The sequence below is a fragment of the Pipistrellus hanaki genome (assembly GCF_964339955.1).
Source record: "Pipistrellus hanaki genome assembly, chromosome: 5".
NCBI classification, from domain to species: Eukaryota; Metazoa; Chordata; class Mammalia; order Chiroptera; family Vespertilionidae; genus Pipistrellus; species Pipistrellus hanaki.
Window position 1 is genome coordinate 86,100,256 of NC_140507.1, and position 14,716 is coordinate 86,114,971.

At 37.9% G+C, this 14,716-nt stretch overlaps 1 protein-coding gene across 1 annotated transcript in view; it reads left to right on the top strand.

Annotated features, from left to right (window-relative positions):
- Positions 1 to 5,323: 5,323 nt before the first annotated feature.
- ADAM28 (ADAM metallopeptidase domain 28) overlaps positions 5,324 to 14,716 on the top strand; it is a 50,271-nt gene continuing 40,878 nt past the window's right edge. Inside the window, exons 1-2 of the mRNA XM_084883457.1 lie at positions 5,324 to 5,453; positions 11,134 to 11,237. Coding sequence (XP_084739583.1) covers positions 5,402 to 5,453; positions 11,134 to 11,237 — 156 coding nt within the window. The 5' untranslated portion in view covers positions 5,324 to 5,401. The remainder of the gene's footprint in view (positions 5,454 to 11,133; positions 11,238 to 14,716) is intronic.

Consider the following 14,716-nt stretch of genomic DNA (forward strand, 5'->3'; position numbering starts at 1 on the left):
GGCCAGGCTGAAGGACCCCTCCTCCCCTGAGTGCACGAATTTTTATGTACCAGGCCTCTAATACTTAATAAATAAATAATAGCTCATAGACACAGATAATGGGCCTGAGGGAGAGTGGGGTGAGGGCAATGGGGGAGAAGGAGGACTGCTGGAAACCGATCATTGTCACTAATAGAGAAATTTGAAAAGGGAATCAGGAAGGCTAGTCAACCTTAATTGCTCTGAATGGTCAGAGCTAATCACTCATTGTTTAGTTGAGACATTGGTAGTTAAAGCAACCTCCACCTGTTAATCATATGTAAATTCTTTTTTAAAAAAAATATGTTTTATTGATTTTTTACAGAGAGGAAGGGAGAGATATAGAGAGCTAGAAACGTCGATGAGAGAGAAACATCGACCAGCTGCCTCTTGCACACCCCCTACTGGGGATGTGCCCACAACCCAGGTACATGCCCTTCACCGGAATCGAACCCGGGTCCTTTCAGTCCGCAGACCCACGCTCTACCACTGAGCCAAACTGGTTTTGGCATCATATGTAAATTCTTGCTGATTGTCTATTATTGGAATTTCCTGCCTAAAGGATATGGGTGTATCTAATAACCTTAATAAAAGGGATACCAAAGCCAAAGCAGAGGTAGTCCTCCCCTTAGAGGTGGATTCCCCCCCACCTAGTTTTCCATTTCCCAAATTAATTCTTTTCTAGCCTCTCTTCATTTTGCACGCAGCCTTTTCTAGAACCCAAACCCTGAACAGGAACCCTGAACCACTCTGGATGTGAAAGGGGTCCCACAGAGAACATATGTAATATTTTCAGCAATAAAGATTAAAAGAATAATAAATAAATATTTATACAAGAATAAACCATGTTCTGCACACTCTCAACTGTAAACCTGCTTTTACCCATCCCTGTATAATATAGAGTGCTAGTTTGTGATAGTGTGCAGTGAAGATAAATAAAACAGAAAGTATAGGTTGTGTTAGAAAAGAGAACAATGGAAATTTCTGACCAGGTTACATATCAGGAAGTCAGACCAAATACTTAAAATAGTTAACCATTCAGGTAGATATCTGAGGGAACAGCATTTCACATAGAAGGAACAGTCACAGCAAGTGCCGAGGCAAGTCTATGCCTGACATAGTCAAAGACTGTGGAGTAATCCAGTGTAGCTTGACTAGAGTGAACAAGAATACAAGCTCAGAGACCAGAGGGACTGACCAGTGAGTGCAGAGTATCAAAGTGTGGGTCCTGTACAGCATACTGGATGGAGTTGAGTTTAATTGAGATGGGGAATATTTTCTTTTCTTTTTTTAAAATAAATCTTTATTGTTCATATTATTATAGGTGTTCCTCCTTTTTCCCCCCCATAGCTTCCCTCCACCTGAGTCCCCGCTCCACCCCATGCCCTTATCCTCCACCACTGTCTTCATCCATAGGTGTAAGATTTTTGTCCAATCGCTTCCCACATCCCTCATACTCCCTTTCCCCTGAGAATTGTCAGTCCACGCCCTTTCTATGTCCCTGATTCTATTGCATTTATCAGTCCATTCTGTTCATCAGATTTTCTTATTCACTTGATTTTTAGATTCACTTGTCGGTAGGTATGTATTTGATGTCATTTTGTTGCTCATAATTTTGAGATGGGGAAGATTTTCAATCAGCCTGAATTTTTATGTGTGGGCAGATCTTGGGAGTAAACATAGGAAAGCACTTTCTACCCACGATCATAAATAAGAGGAATGAGATCTTCCTGTGGGAGTTTGTGAAATAAAAACATAATAAACCAAAGGGTATGTAAACAAAATGCCACCTGAGGCTATGGAGCTGCTAGTGGAGTTGTATGCACTGGGGTATCCTATTTGTCTCCTACTTATTCCATTGGTGAGGGACAGTTTCTAACTTTAGGGCTGTGGGTATGGCTGAATACACACCTGTCACTAGTCAGAGGAGATTGAAAACAGTTTATGTCACATATACTCACAGCCCAGGGTTGCAGAATGCTCATGCCATGCCCAAACACGAGGGTCACACTTGGGAACAGAGTGAACAACCAAGAACTTTGGGAGGCAACCAAGAGGGTGAGATGCCCCTGGTCCCCATGGGAGTGTGTACAGGGCTTGAAAAACTCTGCAGGGTGGCAAGAAAATGAAGCAATTACTCATAGATAAGCAGGGCCTGTGCCTGGTCCCTGTGATAAGAAGAGGTGTTTGACTAGGGTACCTTATCCGTGGGAGCTGAGTAGGGAAACTTGTGGTTAGGCCAACGCATGCCCTCTTGTAAAGGCACATGTATATTGGGTCTTAATTTTAGTTCTTATACCAGAAAGAGTAAGCAATGGAGCACAGAGAATGTAGGAATTACATTTATAAAATTAGAAAATATCTATCCTCATTCTACCTGCCAGCCCCTGTCTGTTAGTTAATTATATCAGATGTTACATCATTTTGATCAGAGCCAATAGATCTCTGCTGATTACTTACTGCTTTTAATTTAGATGTAAAATGAGAGGGAAGGCCACTCCTGTTACAAAGAACCTAATGGAATGTAATCTGTATTAAGCACATAGCTAATAATTCAGGGGTCAAAGGGTTATTGGCTGATTATAAAATTAGCATCTTAGCAAGAAAGTAAAATCTTATGTAAATATATATTTTTTATATAAAAGTACCTGAAAGCTGATAGCAAAAAATCTCTCGACTTGACTTTCTTATGTAAAAATGTATTTACCAAGCTTAAAAGCAAATAGCTTTCCTTTCTTTGTGTTACATTATCTACTTACCCCAGGTGGGAGCGTGGTAAGTTAGAATAGGAAACCCTAAGTCTTTGCATTGGTTTTGGCTTTAAAAGACTAATAGCACCTTTTCCTTCTTTTCTTCTAAGACTCAGCTGCTCCTGCTTGTGGTTCAGAGACTCTGCTTGTTTTTTGGTTTTCTTTTAAAGCATTTTTATACATTTTAGAGAGGAAGGGAGAAGGAGAGAGGGATTGAAACATCAATGATGAGAATCATTGAATGGCTGTCTCCTATACGTCCCCTACTGGGATTCAAGCCTGCAACCCGGGCATGTGCCCTTTAAAGTAATCAAACCCGGGACCCTTCAGTCCCCAGGCCAATGCTCTATCAACTGAGTCAAACCAGCTAGGGCTCTGCTTGTTTTTTTAAGAGTGGTCTTTTTTCAATCATTAATTCAGTATGAAAACACTCAGTAGTGCCAAGCTGGCGTTGTTCAGTGGTTGAGAGTCAACCTATGAACCAGCAGGTCACGGTTTGAGTCCCCGTCAGGGAATATGCCCGGGTTGCAGATTTGATCCCCAGTCTGGAGCCTGCAGGAGGCAGCCAATTGATGATTCTCGCTCATCATTAATGTTTCTGTCTCTCTTTCCTTCTCTCTCCCTCTCCGAAATCAATAATAAAAAAAATATTTTTTAAAAACCTACATATTCAGTAGCTACTATTTTGTAATACAAAGGCCAGTCAGTGATTTTGTGAAAAATTATATGTTTTTGTTTATTTTACATTATTTAAAAATTATACAAGTAATGCTACCCCTACTTAATTTTTTTTTAAAAAGGGAAAGAGCCCAGCTGGTGTGGTGCAGTGGCTGAGTGTCGAACAATGAACTAGGAGGTCATGGTTTGACTCCCAGTCAGGGCGCATGCCTGGGTTATGGGCTCAATCACCAATAGGGGTGTGCAGGAGGCAGCCAATCAATGGTTCTCTCTCATCATTGATGTTTCTGTCTCTATCTCCCTCTCCCTTCCTCTCTGAAATCAATAAAAATATATTTTTTAAAGGGAAAGAAAAGAGATAAAAACTCATCTTCCCAGCACAAACACAAAAAGCCTGTCTAAATATTTTAGATTTTTTCCCCCTGCTTCTGTGTTTTACTCTGAATAGCTTTTCAAAGCTTTTATTTAAGTTTGATTATTTTGTATATAATTTTATTGCTTTAATGTTTCCCTGGTATTAGGATGTAATGCTTTCCCATAATATTCAAATTTATTGTACAGGTTAGCGTAAATATTGACTTAATATTTCATTGAATAGATATGTAGAAGATTACATACCTAACTTCTTATTTTTGGATATTAATTTTAGTTTTATCTTTTATACATAATGTAATTGACATATTGAAGAATAAAACTTATTTTATATTTTAGATAATTTTCTTAGAATGATTCTCAGTGGTTGAATTAATTATTTATTTACATATGAAGAATGTATAAAAATTTTGAAGTCGAAATGACCAGTCTTAGGATACAAAAGTCTTTGTGCTTTTCTTTGTTCCATTACCCTAAGTAGTGGTAGAGATTTGATCGGATAAGTTTTCAATATGTATACATGGTGAATCAGGCAGAGAGACAGGATGTGTTCCACCATGTTTAAACCGGAGTTCCTTAAACTCCATGACACATACTTTTTAGCACGTAGGAAGCATTGAATCTGTGACAACTCTGTGCAATACATTACTGGGTACAGGAAAGCAAAGAGGGCAGTTCGCAGTTCTCAATGACTCTACAGCTATCTTTGGATTGAATGAGTGGTACCTCTTTGCCCATTCCATATGCAATTGTGAGAGCATCTGGAATTAAGTAAAAACAGATCATGAAGATCCTGTATCCAATGGTCCCAAGATTTAGATGGTATGAGGCATGTAGTAAAGGGAAGGGGCTTTCACAATATCTCAGAAATTACAGGGGTTACTCAATTGGAACACAGGTTCAAAGAAGGAATGCTCTTACCTACATCCATCTATTCTAATAAAAGGGTAATGTTCTAATTAGACTGGACATCTTCCGGATGTCCTTCTGAACAAAGCCATTGGTGGCAGGGGCAGAGGCAGTTAGGGGGTGATCAGGCCGGCAGGGGAGGGCAGCTAGGGGCAGTCAGGCCAGCAGGCAGAGATGGTTAGGGGTGATCAGGCAGGCAGGCAGGCGAGTGGTTAGGAGCCAGTGGTCTCAGGAGTAGAGGGATATCCCCAAAGGGTCCTGAATTGGAGAGAGTGCAGGCCAAGCTGAGGAGCATCCTCAGTATTCTAATAATGATACACATTTATCAAGACACACATTCTGTTATCTCATGGTGGCTTATTGATTGGTGGTAATATATTGGAAACACACTACTTTTAAGTGGGGCTACTGGGGAGAAGAATAGGTAAACCATAGCTATTGACAAAGTAATCTTAGAACCAGGAGCCAGTCAGAACTTCCGCCTGCTTATGCCATTGTTGTGGGACCACAGCTTCAAAGTTGTGCAACACCTTCAGTAAATACTTCCTGGAGCAGAGAGGAGAATGAACTTGGGAGTCTCATTCGGTTTCACTTGAGAGGTGGCAGGAAAAGACCAAGCAGTGCACTTCTGTTTGAGTGAAAGGACAGACACCACACTCCTGGGACCGGCCAGGATGTTGCCAGGGCTGCTTCTGGTGGCCATGCTCTTTCTTTCTTCAGTTCCAGGTAGGTGTTTATCTTTTTTTTTAGGTTATTTTAAATACACCAGTGAGCTGCTTGCTTTTTATCTTCTCCAAATATATTTGTTGGACAAATTTTACTAACTAGTTGGGCAGATTTTAATCTGTTATTTAGGGGAAGGCAAGTGACTGATATAAAAAAAAATCAATGTAAATGAGAGGCAAAGAAATGTCCTTAACCAATATTTACATATTTGATCTGAGAATATAGAAATCAAATGGAAGATTTCATTTAGCATAATTAAAATAATGAATGTGATCTTCCATTCAAAAAGTGAATCATCAAAAACTACCTTGTTCTTTTTAGAGCAGTGCCCATGCAGTGGACTTGACTGATTATCGCTGTGCAGAAGGATTTGGAAAGTATTATTATTGGGACAAGTTGGTTTGTCCTGTTCCTTTTGAGCTTACATTTTTATTTCTTTCATTTATGGTGATAATAAATATAACTAATTAGAAATAAATATTTGACCAATTTCATTTTATAAAGTATTGTTATATTAATCAAACTAATGCTGTTGCTAAACCTAACTTGATCACTTACTTCTATTTTGCTGGTATATCAAGCATTTACAAACTTACAAGTAGAGGAATTCTACTTCCTAGTAACACATAATGTCTACTATCCCTGTTCATTGCTCATACCTTCAATTAGATTTGGGTTAAATTAGGTTGGTTCGTACATTTCCTTAGCTTATTTATATTTCTAGAGCTTAGGGAAGCACATTAACTTTAGAACCTGGGAATTCCTCTTTGGCCAATTGTTTCTTGGGTATGAGCATGCTCACTGGGACTCAGAAATGGGAACAAATTATCAACAGGAAGTACGGGATTGGAAAGAATCTGTCCTCTTTCCCTTGCACTCACTCTGTACTTTGTTACTAAAAGTAATTTTTCATTTTCCCCTGGTTTCTGATTTCCAGAATTTTGAAAGTTTTACTTAATATCTTTAAATGTAGAACTATGCTAGGCATTTAAGTTATTGACTTAAAATTTCTACTTTCTTAGATAAACTTAATAAAAATACTCATTCCCTAAAGTCTCCAAAAATACTATCATTGCAAACTCTTTGGATTCCTTTGTTTGGGTGAGACATAAGAATTGCTTGCATACTAGCTTTATCCCACAGCATAAAGATCAAGCAGTATCCCTAAACAGAATCACATAACTAACACTGGACTTAATTTACATTTCAGCCTCTTCAGTGAAGTTGGGTGTACAAACTGACTCTGTTCCCCCTGTGTCTGCATTCACTACATGGCCCCCAGAGATGCAATTCCTTTAGAAGTCATGCTTAAAAGTTTGACATCTCCTAGTACTTGGTGGTGAAGACAGAGGTCCTTGTGAGAATGAGGAGAGAGACAGAAAGCTGCCCACCTGATTTTCCATCGGAACAGAAATCTGCCCTGTTTGTATTATTACCTGCCATCTTGTATTTTCAAGACTGTCTCTCCTGTCGGTGAAATACTCTGATATTTTTTCCCCCAATAGGTTGATTTCCCGGCCAGAATGCAAGAAGTAAAGCAATGTTATTTCCCTATCTCTTCTTTTATTTTGTTTCTTTATTCCCATCACCCAAAGAATAAGTGTTGCTCAGATGCTGACATTTACCTAGTTCTCATGTACATGAAATAAAAGAAGGGGGTAAAATCAGGCCAACTGTTTGTAGTGAGCTTAGTAATTTCCTGAGAAAAACCACTAATAGGATTGCATCACGGGGAAAAAAAAACCACAAATATTTAAAAGGAGGTGCCATGTGCTTGGGAGTAAAGAACTAAGTGCACCGACAAAAGAAAATGGTCTTTACTATATTCCAGCAGAATGCCAAGGGAGGGGTCAGTACTTCTGAAATTATTTTATTTCCAATTGGATATTCTTTCTTGCCTTCATAAGGTCACCATAAGGCCCTGGAGAGTACATATAATTTCATTTTAAGAACCAAATTAAGATGTGTTTTTTCCCCTCAGTGTTTGTGCTCACTTTTCCTACATGAAGTTTGAAATTACCAGATGGCTTGAGGGTGTTCAGTCAGTATCATGGCATGAACCCTAATCAGGAGTTCATGGCATGTGCTCAATTTGGGAAGACATTGCTTTAAAGGGTTTTGACTATATATATATAAATGTCAATATTATATACAAATGTCCTAAAATCCAAAGTGGATTTTATATAATATAAAGTAGCAATCCAGATCAATGTCTGTTACATTCATCTTGTCAACAGGATTAATTTTTAACTTTTTAACATAAGAGAATTATTGAATCTAAACCAAAGTAAGAGATTTCTTTTTGTTGATCTAGTTTTGCTAGTCAAAATTAATTTAGTATGAGAGTTCTGTGGGGGAGAAAAAGCAAGTATTCCAACGAATGAATAGAAACATACCGTGTTACAGCTCCAATTTGTGTAATCCCTGGATGGCAGTTACCTGTGTTTGTTCCTCAGGCTTCAAAATAGTCAGCCTGTGTAATTCTGCTGAGAGGAGGCTTAACTCTCTCTATTACCTTATAGTGAATGAGCCAGAGAATATTAAGGTCTGCTGCATCTCTCTAGCTTCTGTGTAATTTATTACATCTCAAGTAACACGCATCCGGGGGCCTTCATGGTTTCAGAAAAACAAGTTAAGAGAAATTCTACCTGCTTTTTAAGAGATTATACGATGTTGCAAGAGTTTGGGAATAGCTAGAAATCATTTATTTCAAACTGAAGAAAGTGAGAGGTTGCCAAAGACCTTTAAATACATTCTGGCTTATTTTACTTATTGATTTATTTTGCTTGCCATTGGAAAGTGATCTGCTGTCAAAAAGAAATAGTTGAAACTAAATTTCTCCACTATTTTACATACTTCAACTTCATATTGGAATCAGCTGGTAATTTTGAATTTCACCAAACCCTAGACTTTAGATACTAATAAGAAGCATGGTGATTAGATACTAATCAGTGTGTATCAAAGAAAACTTGTGTTGGTCAGATTGGTCTGTTCCTTACCACTTCTGAATGGGGAATGTGTATGTGTTCCTACTTTATGCATTTATGGAAAGAATTATTTGGGTAGGTATTATTTTATGACTTGAGGGCAGCTTGGATAATATTTCCTGTCAAAATGATGTGTATTATGGATGAGAAGGATTTTCCATAGAGCGTTTTAAAAAGAGTTACTCTGTTTGCAACATTGATGAATATATGGCTTCAAGAGCCTGTATGAATGGGACTAACTGCACTAATTGGACACAAGCCACCTGCCAGCATCCATGCCAAACAGAGTTACAGGAGGCTGTGGAAAATTGTGCTGATACCATTACTTACTTTCTGGCAAGTAAGTAAGTAATTTTCTTATCTCTTAGCATCACACTATTTTGAAATAAGTGTGATATTTACCGAAATGTTCACTTATTGAAAAGACAATGATTGATGAGATGTTTCTTCAGGCTTTTGGACCTCTGTCATGAAAACTGTTTATAACCGATGTGTTATTGTTTTTTACCCAAAATTAATTAAATAGAAATAAAAGATGGCCAGTGGTTATCCGTGTAACAGCAAGAAGTAACTGAGGGAACCTCAGATGTGGTTCTGGAAGTGTGACTATGTGGCCAGACTTATTTTATCAACTGATTAGAAGTTTATTCAAATGAGCATTGCCTCTTTGAAGAGATTATAGGGGATTCTGTACTTATTTGAATAAAATCGCAGACTACTTGAACTGGCCAGAGATCACTTAACCTGTCCTCTCTTTTCAAATAATTAAAAAAAAACAAAACAACTAAACCCAAAGTTAAGGCATTGTAGTATTGATGCCACAGCTTTAAGTGCTTTTGAAATCTTGCTTAAGAGTAAATCTCAAGCCACTGAATAAAAAACTGTTTCATCATGTTAACACCTCATTTTTGACCCAACAGATTTGCAGATAATTTTATCACTTTTTCCATCTTTTAAAGTTAGATGTACATGTTTCCTGAGTGATCAAATGAAATAAAGATATCCTAAAATAATAAAAGAAGATTGACATCACCAGGGATTTTGAAAAATGTCTGCTTTAGTTTCTAAAGAAATGTTTTAAAAATAAATCTTTATTCTTGGAACAACTATAATAATCTATAATAATAAAAGCACAATATGCTAACTAGACCAGACAGATGAACAACCTTCTGGATGTCCTTCTGGATGAAGCAGGGGCTGCCAGGGCAGAGCTCCTTCACGAATTTCGTGCACCAGGCCTCTAGTATTGGGATAAGTGTATAGTCATTCAAGGCAACTAACAAAAATCCTTAGTTCTATTTGTTAGAAGATCAACCAGGGTAACATAAATTTGTATTATCATAGGACATAGGTTTGGGTAGTGTAATGAGCTAAAGTTACCTTCAGAGAGCCTCCTACTCTACACAGACACTAAAGCTTTTCTAGTTCTAGTGTCAGTCAGTTGCTGGGTTGGGCCCTAGTTCCTATTACATCTACATTCTGCGTGGACCTGCAGCCTCTTCAGCAGCCAGAGAGCAGATCTGCTGACATTTCCTCAGGCTTGACTCTGCACAGAACAGGGACTGGACCATGTGGGTAAATCTATAATAATAAAAGTGTAATATGCGAATTAGAGTGGAAAGCCAAACAACCTTCTGGATGGCCTTCTGGACATCCTTTAAGACCACCTTCCGGACAAAGCCAGGGCTGCAACGGCCGAGCTCCTTGCACAAATTTTCTGCACTGGGCCTCTAGTAGAAAAATAAAAGAAAATAGAAATTCCAGTGTTAGCTTTGGAAAAACTGAATATCTCTCAAAAATAACTTCTAGATACAATATTGAGATTTCAAGATGCAGATAGGAGATTGAATGAGTTAACTTTTCAATTCTCTTTCTTTTTAAATTTTATTGTTTAAAGTATTACATATAGTAGTACATGTATCTCCTTTTTATTTTCCCTATTGACCTTCCCCCAGCCTCCCCTACCCCCTGTCCTATGCTCTAACCCGCCCCCCCCCCTCCCCCCCCCCCCCCCCCCAGCCAGTGTCTTCTCTTTTAAGGTAACAGCAGGCTCAGAAATTTCCTTCCAGGCCAGTAATAGTGTTCCAATTGCCTATTCTCTAAGTTTTAAAATATTTTTTTTATGTGTTGTTTGCATTAATGAAGGTGTGTCTGTAATGCAAAGAGTCCATGGCACTAGTATTGGAGCCTTTTCTTACTGACTTCATTTCTTTCAATCTTATAAAACATTGCTTTTGGAAAAACCAAGGAAAATATCTTAGAATCTGAAATGACACCCATTAGTTATTTCGTATTTCTAACACTGTAGCTTGACAGTGCTTCCATTCTACCACTCTGACGCTGATTTAGCTTCTTAGAGGATTCTTTTGGCTTCAGCCTTCCTTGACTAGCTTTTGTCTGTACTGTTTGCTCTATTCCTCTGTGGGGATTCAAGATAGCAAAGAGAAGTGGGAAAATGTAAAAGAAATATTCTCTGTGGGGAACTATTTAAAGGGATAAGTTAATGTAAAGATTTGAAAGGAAGAGTGAGTCTCTGGTTTTGTGGATCTCTTTTGGTGTCTGCACTTTAATAACTCTCTGAACCAACTCAAAGTCTCTGTGGGAGACACCATTCACCAGAAATGCATTAAAGATGACCATTTCCAACCAGCCTGTTAGTTCTGATTAGTTAAAGCTTCTCTTACTCTTTTTAGTAAATGCTATAGGAGAAGTCGATGGAGTAAAGAAGTATGAAGTAGTTTATCCCAGAAAACTTCATCCACTGTATAAACGAGAGACCAAGAAGCCACATCAACAGGTACAGTTTTGATTTAACAGAGAAAAAATATTGAATTTATATATATGTATATATGTGTGTGTGTGTACAAAATACACATACATACAATATGTAAGTACACATGATGTATATATAAATATATAATTATATTTAATATAGAAATACATATACAAATATGTACACATTTGTATTAGATTTTTTGACCTGTTCTACTTATTAATCTTCAAAATAATGTAATATTCTACCTTATTTTTCAGATTAAGGTTCTGATGGTTAAATTAAACTGTCCAAGGTCACAGAGAGAGGAAAATTTGACATTCTTATGGTAATATATAATTTATTCTGTGTACTCACAAAGAAATTTGATGTAATTTATTATCTCTCTATTTATACACACACATATAAACAAAATCATGAACTTTAAAACTGATGTAGAAAATAAAGTATTGTGGATAAATACATGCATATATGCATACCAAGATTAATTACTATAATTAAACATGACATTTACCTCTGTCCTTTCTAAAAAGGCAGCTATTAAAGTCTGTATAATTCTTATAATTAATGAAATGACACATTCTCAATCAAAAGAGGAAAACTAAAATATAATGATTCCATCAACAATAATTTTCTAATTCCTTACACCTGGAACTCTTTTGTGGGGAGTCAGGAAAGTCCAGATATATGAGACATAAATAACTTGCACCATCTATTGTGAGATGAAGGCTTATATTTCCCACCTGGATAATACCAGGTACCTTTCTTCACTGAATATTTGGAGAACAATTTGAGTACATGTCCAGTGTTTTCCATCACAGTTGGATAGCGAGTTCCTCATAACTATAAAAATAAATTTAAGCATCTGAATAATCATCTTGATGAAAAACCATAAAGTAGTTATTGGCGCATACTAGATGTTCAACCAATTTGTTAAATGACTGAGTAGATGAATGCAAATGGGCTTGATATTTACTCCAAATACATATTTATCTAGTCAGCTGTTCTGTTAACTGGCAGTATGAACCTATGATTTCCTGATCCTTAGGGAAAGTACAAAGGATCTGAATTCAGAGGGCTAGTTTGTGTTCATGTCTTAGCTTTGTTAATTCTCCCTGTGTAAACTTAGGCACACAGGAACTTCAAATTTTTTGTGTGAAAAGTGAGATAACAACAGTAGTGCTTATCTCATATGGCTATTTTGAGGTGATTACACAAAAATCAAAGCAGGATGCAATAATTAACTCCCTGTTCAAGTTTATGCTATGATGCTATCCTATGTAACCTATCATATTCTCAGTATCAGAAACATTATTCACTATTTATCGGACATCCTAATATCACTCATGTCCTGTATTTTATCTGGTAATCATATCATGTGGCTTTTATCATCTCCCTATGAACATCTAGAAACATAACAGAGATGTGTCTCTGGGATTACAGCCCTTGTCCCCTCTACAAATATAAGACCCCATGCTGCTGCATGTCTACTATTTCAATCCTGTCCTGTCAGGGTTGCTGATTTCTGCCATATCATACTTGTCTACAAAACATGTCTAGAAATGCTAATGGCATCCTGTCTGCCACACAGCAGGCACATTTCCCCCCTAATATAAAGAATATTCTCTTTTTGCTCAAGTACAGATTATGACTAATAGAAATACTGTCATTGATATAAGCCAAGGTCTTGGAAGATATTCTTATGGATTCTGTATTGAGACTATTGGTCTTTCTTGTGCAAAGAATTGATGAGCAATTACTTGAAACATCCAGAATTCATAATATATGTGACCAAGGGGATCTTTGTATTCTGTTGATGCCCCCTATGTCTCAGGCTAGATTAACCATGACTCAGGGCCTCAGAAGAGGAGGACTCTTATACTTATTATTATATAGCAGTGTCCTCTACTGGACCAGAGACTTGGGTACCAGTGTTACCTGTCAGCTGTGCCCAAAACTTGCCTCCATTTTCCTAAGTTTATCATAACTGACTATATGACTTAAAATTTGAGTTGAAATAAAATAACCATTTGAAAACTTTCTGGAGGGGCCACTAAATATCAGGATAGAAGCTTGAATGTTTTATTCATGATTATACATTATATTCATTATTGTATTTTATATACACAGTGTAGGGAAACTAAATAAGTATTTGAATAAATGAACAAGTGAATAAATAGACAGATGGACAAATGAATAGAGGAATATAACTGAAGTACATTGCCCAAACAACTACATAAACATTTACTCAACAAATACTTAACCAAAGTTCCTGATGTTGGGAACTTACATTCAAAAGATGGTCACTATTCTTCCTAAAATTCAGACTCTAGCTCACACTTTCTAGAGGTCAAAACCATCTTGCTTTTGGCTCATCCTATATAATAAAAGAGTAATATGCAAATTGACCATCACTCCAACATACAAGATGGCCACCACAAGATGGTCAGCAGGGAAGGGCAGTTGTGGGTGATCAGGCCAGAAGGGGAAGGAATTTGGGAGAGACCAGGCCTTCAAGGGAGGGCAGTTCGGAGTGATCACACCTGCAAGGGAGGGCAATTAGGGATGACCAGGCCAACAGAGGAGGGCAGTTAGGAGCAATAGGGCCAGCAGGGGAGCAGTTAGACGTTGATCAAGCTGGCAGGGGAATGGTTAGGGATTGATCAGGCTGGTAGGCAGAGAGGCTGGGAGCCAGCAGTCCAGGATTGTGAGAGGGATTTCTGACTGGGATTCCTGATTCCCAGTGGGATTGGGCCTAAACAGGCAGTTGGACTTCCCTCAAGGGTTCCCAAATTGGAGAGGGTGATGGCTGGGTTGAGTGACAACCCCCCCCCCCCAATGCACAAATTTAGTGTACCAGGCCTCTAGTGCTATAAAATTAAATATCTGGCAGCATAATGCTTCCTCTTATTAGAAACAATTTTAGGCCTTAGCTAGGTCCACCAGTAGAAGTCTCAGATTTTCTGTGTGTTGTGGCCAGGCTTGAATTAAGATCTTCCCTGGAACTTGTAGGGTTTTGCTAGTTCATGTCCATGGGCACCATCTTGATCTCATAGATCCACATCTGCTCATATTTTGGATCACCCAGGACCATGACCTTCTTAGTCTACACTCTAAACTGTAGCCATGGCATTTGTTTTCTGGAGAAAATTTAATTACACACACATCTGTGACCAACTAAACTTATTCAATAGACTTCACATCATTTCCTTCTAGTAGATGCTCTTCAAATCAAGGTGTATTTTTCCTCTCCTAACCCTTAGTTTAGAACCTAGATAGAACCCACATTTCCTATTAGCAGGCATTACCCTTCACTGTGGACTTGTATTTGAGAAGTACAGTTATAACCTAGCCCACTGCACCCTTTCATACAGACACTGGTTTTCTTCCCTGCTGTTTCCTTTCATCCATAATCTATATGCTAGTGTCAGGTAAAACTTCCAGCACAAAAGCAATGACTGTTTCCTAAAACAGCCTCTAAATAATGTTTCAGGTGAAAATCC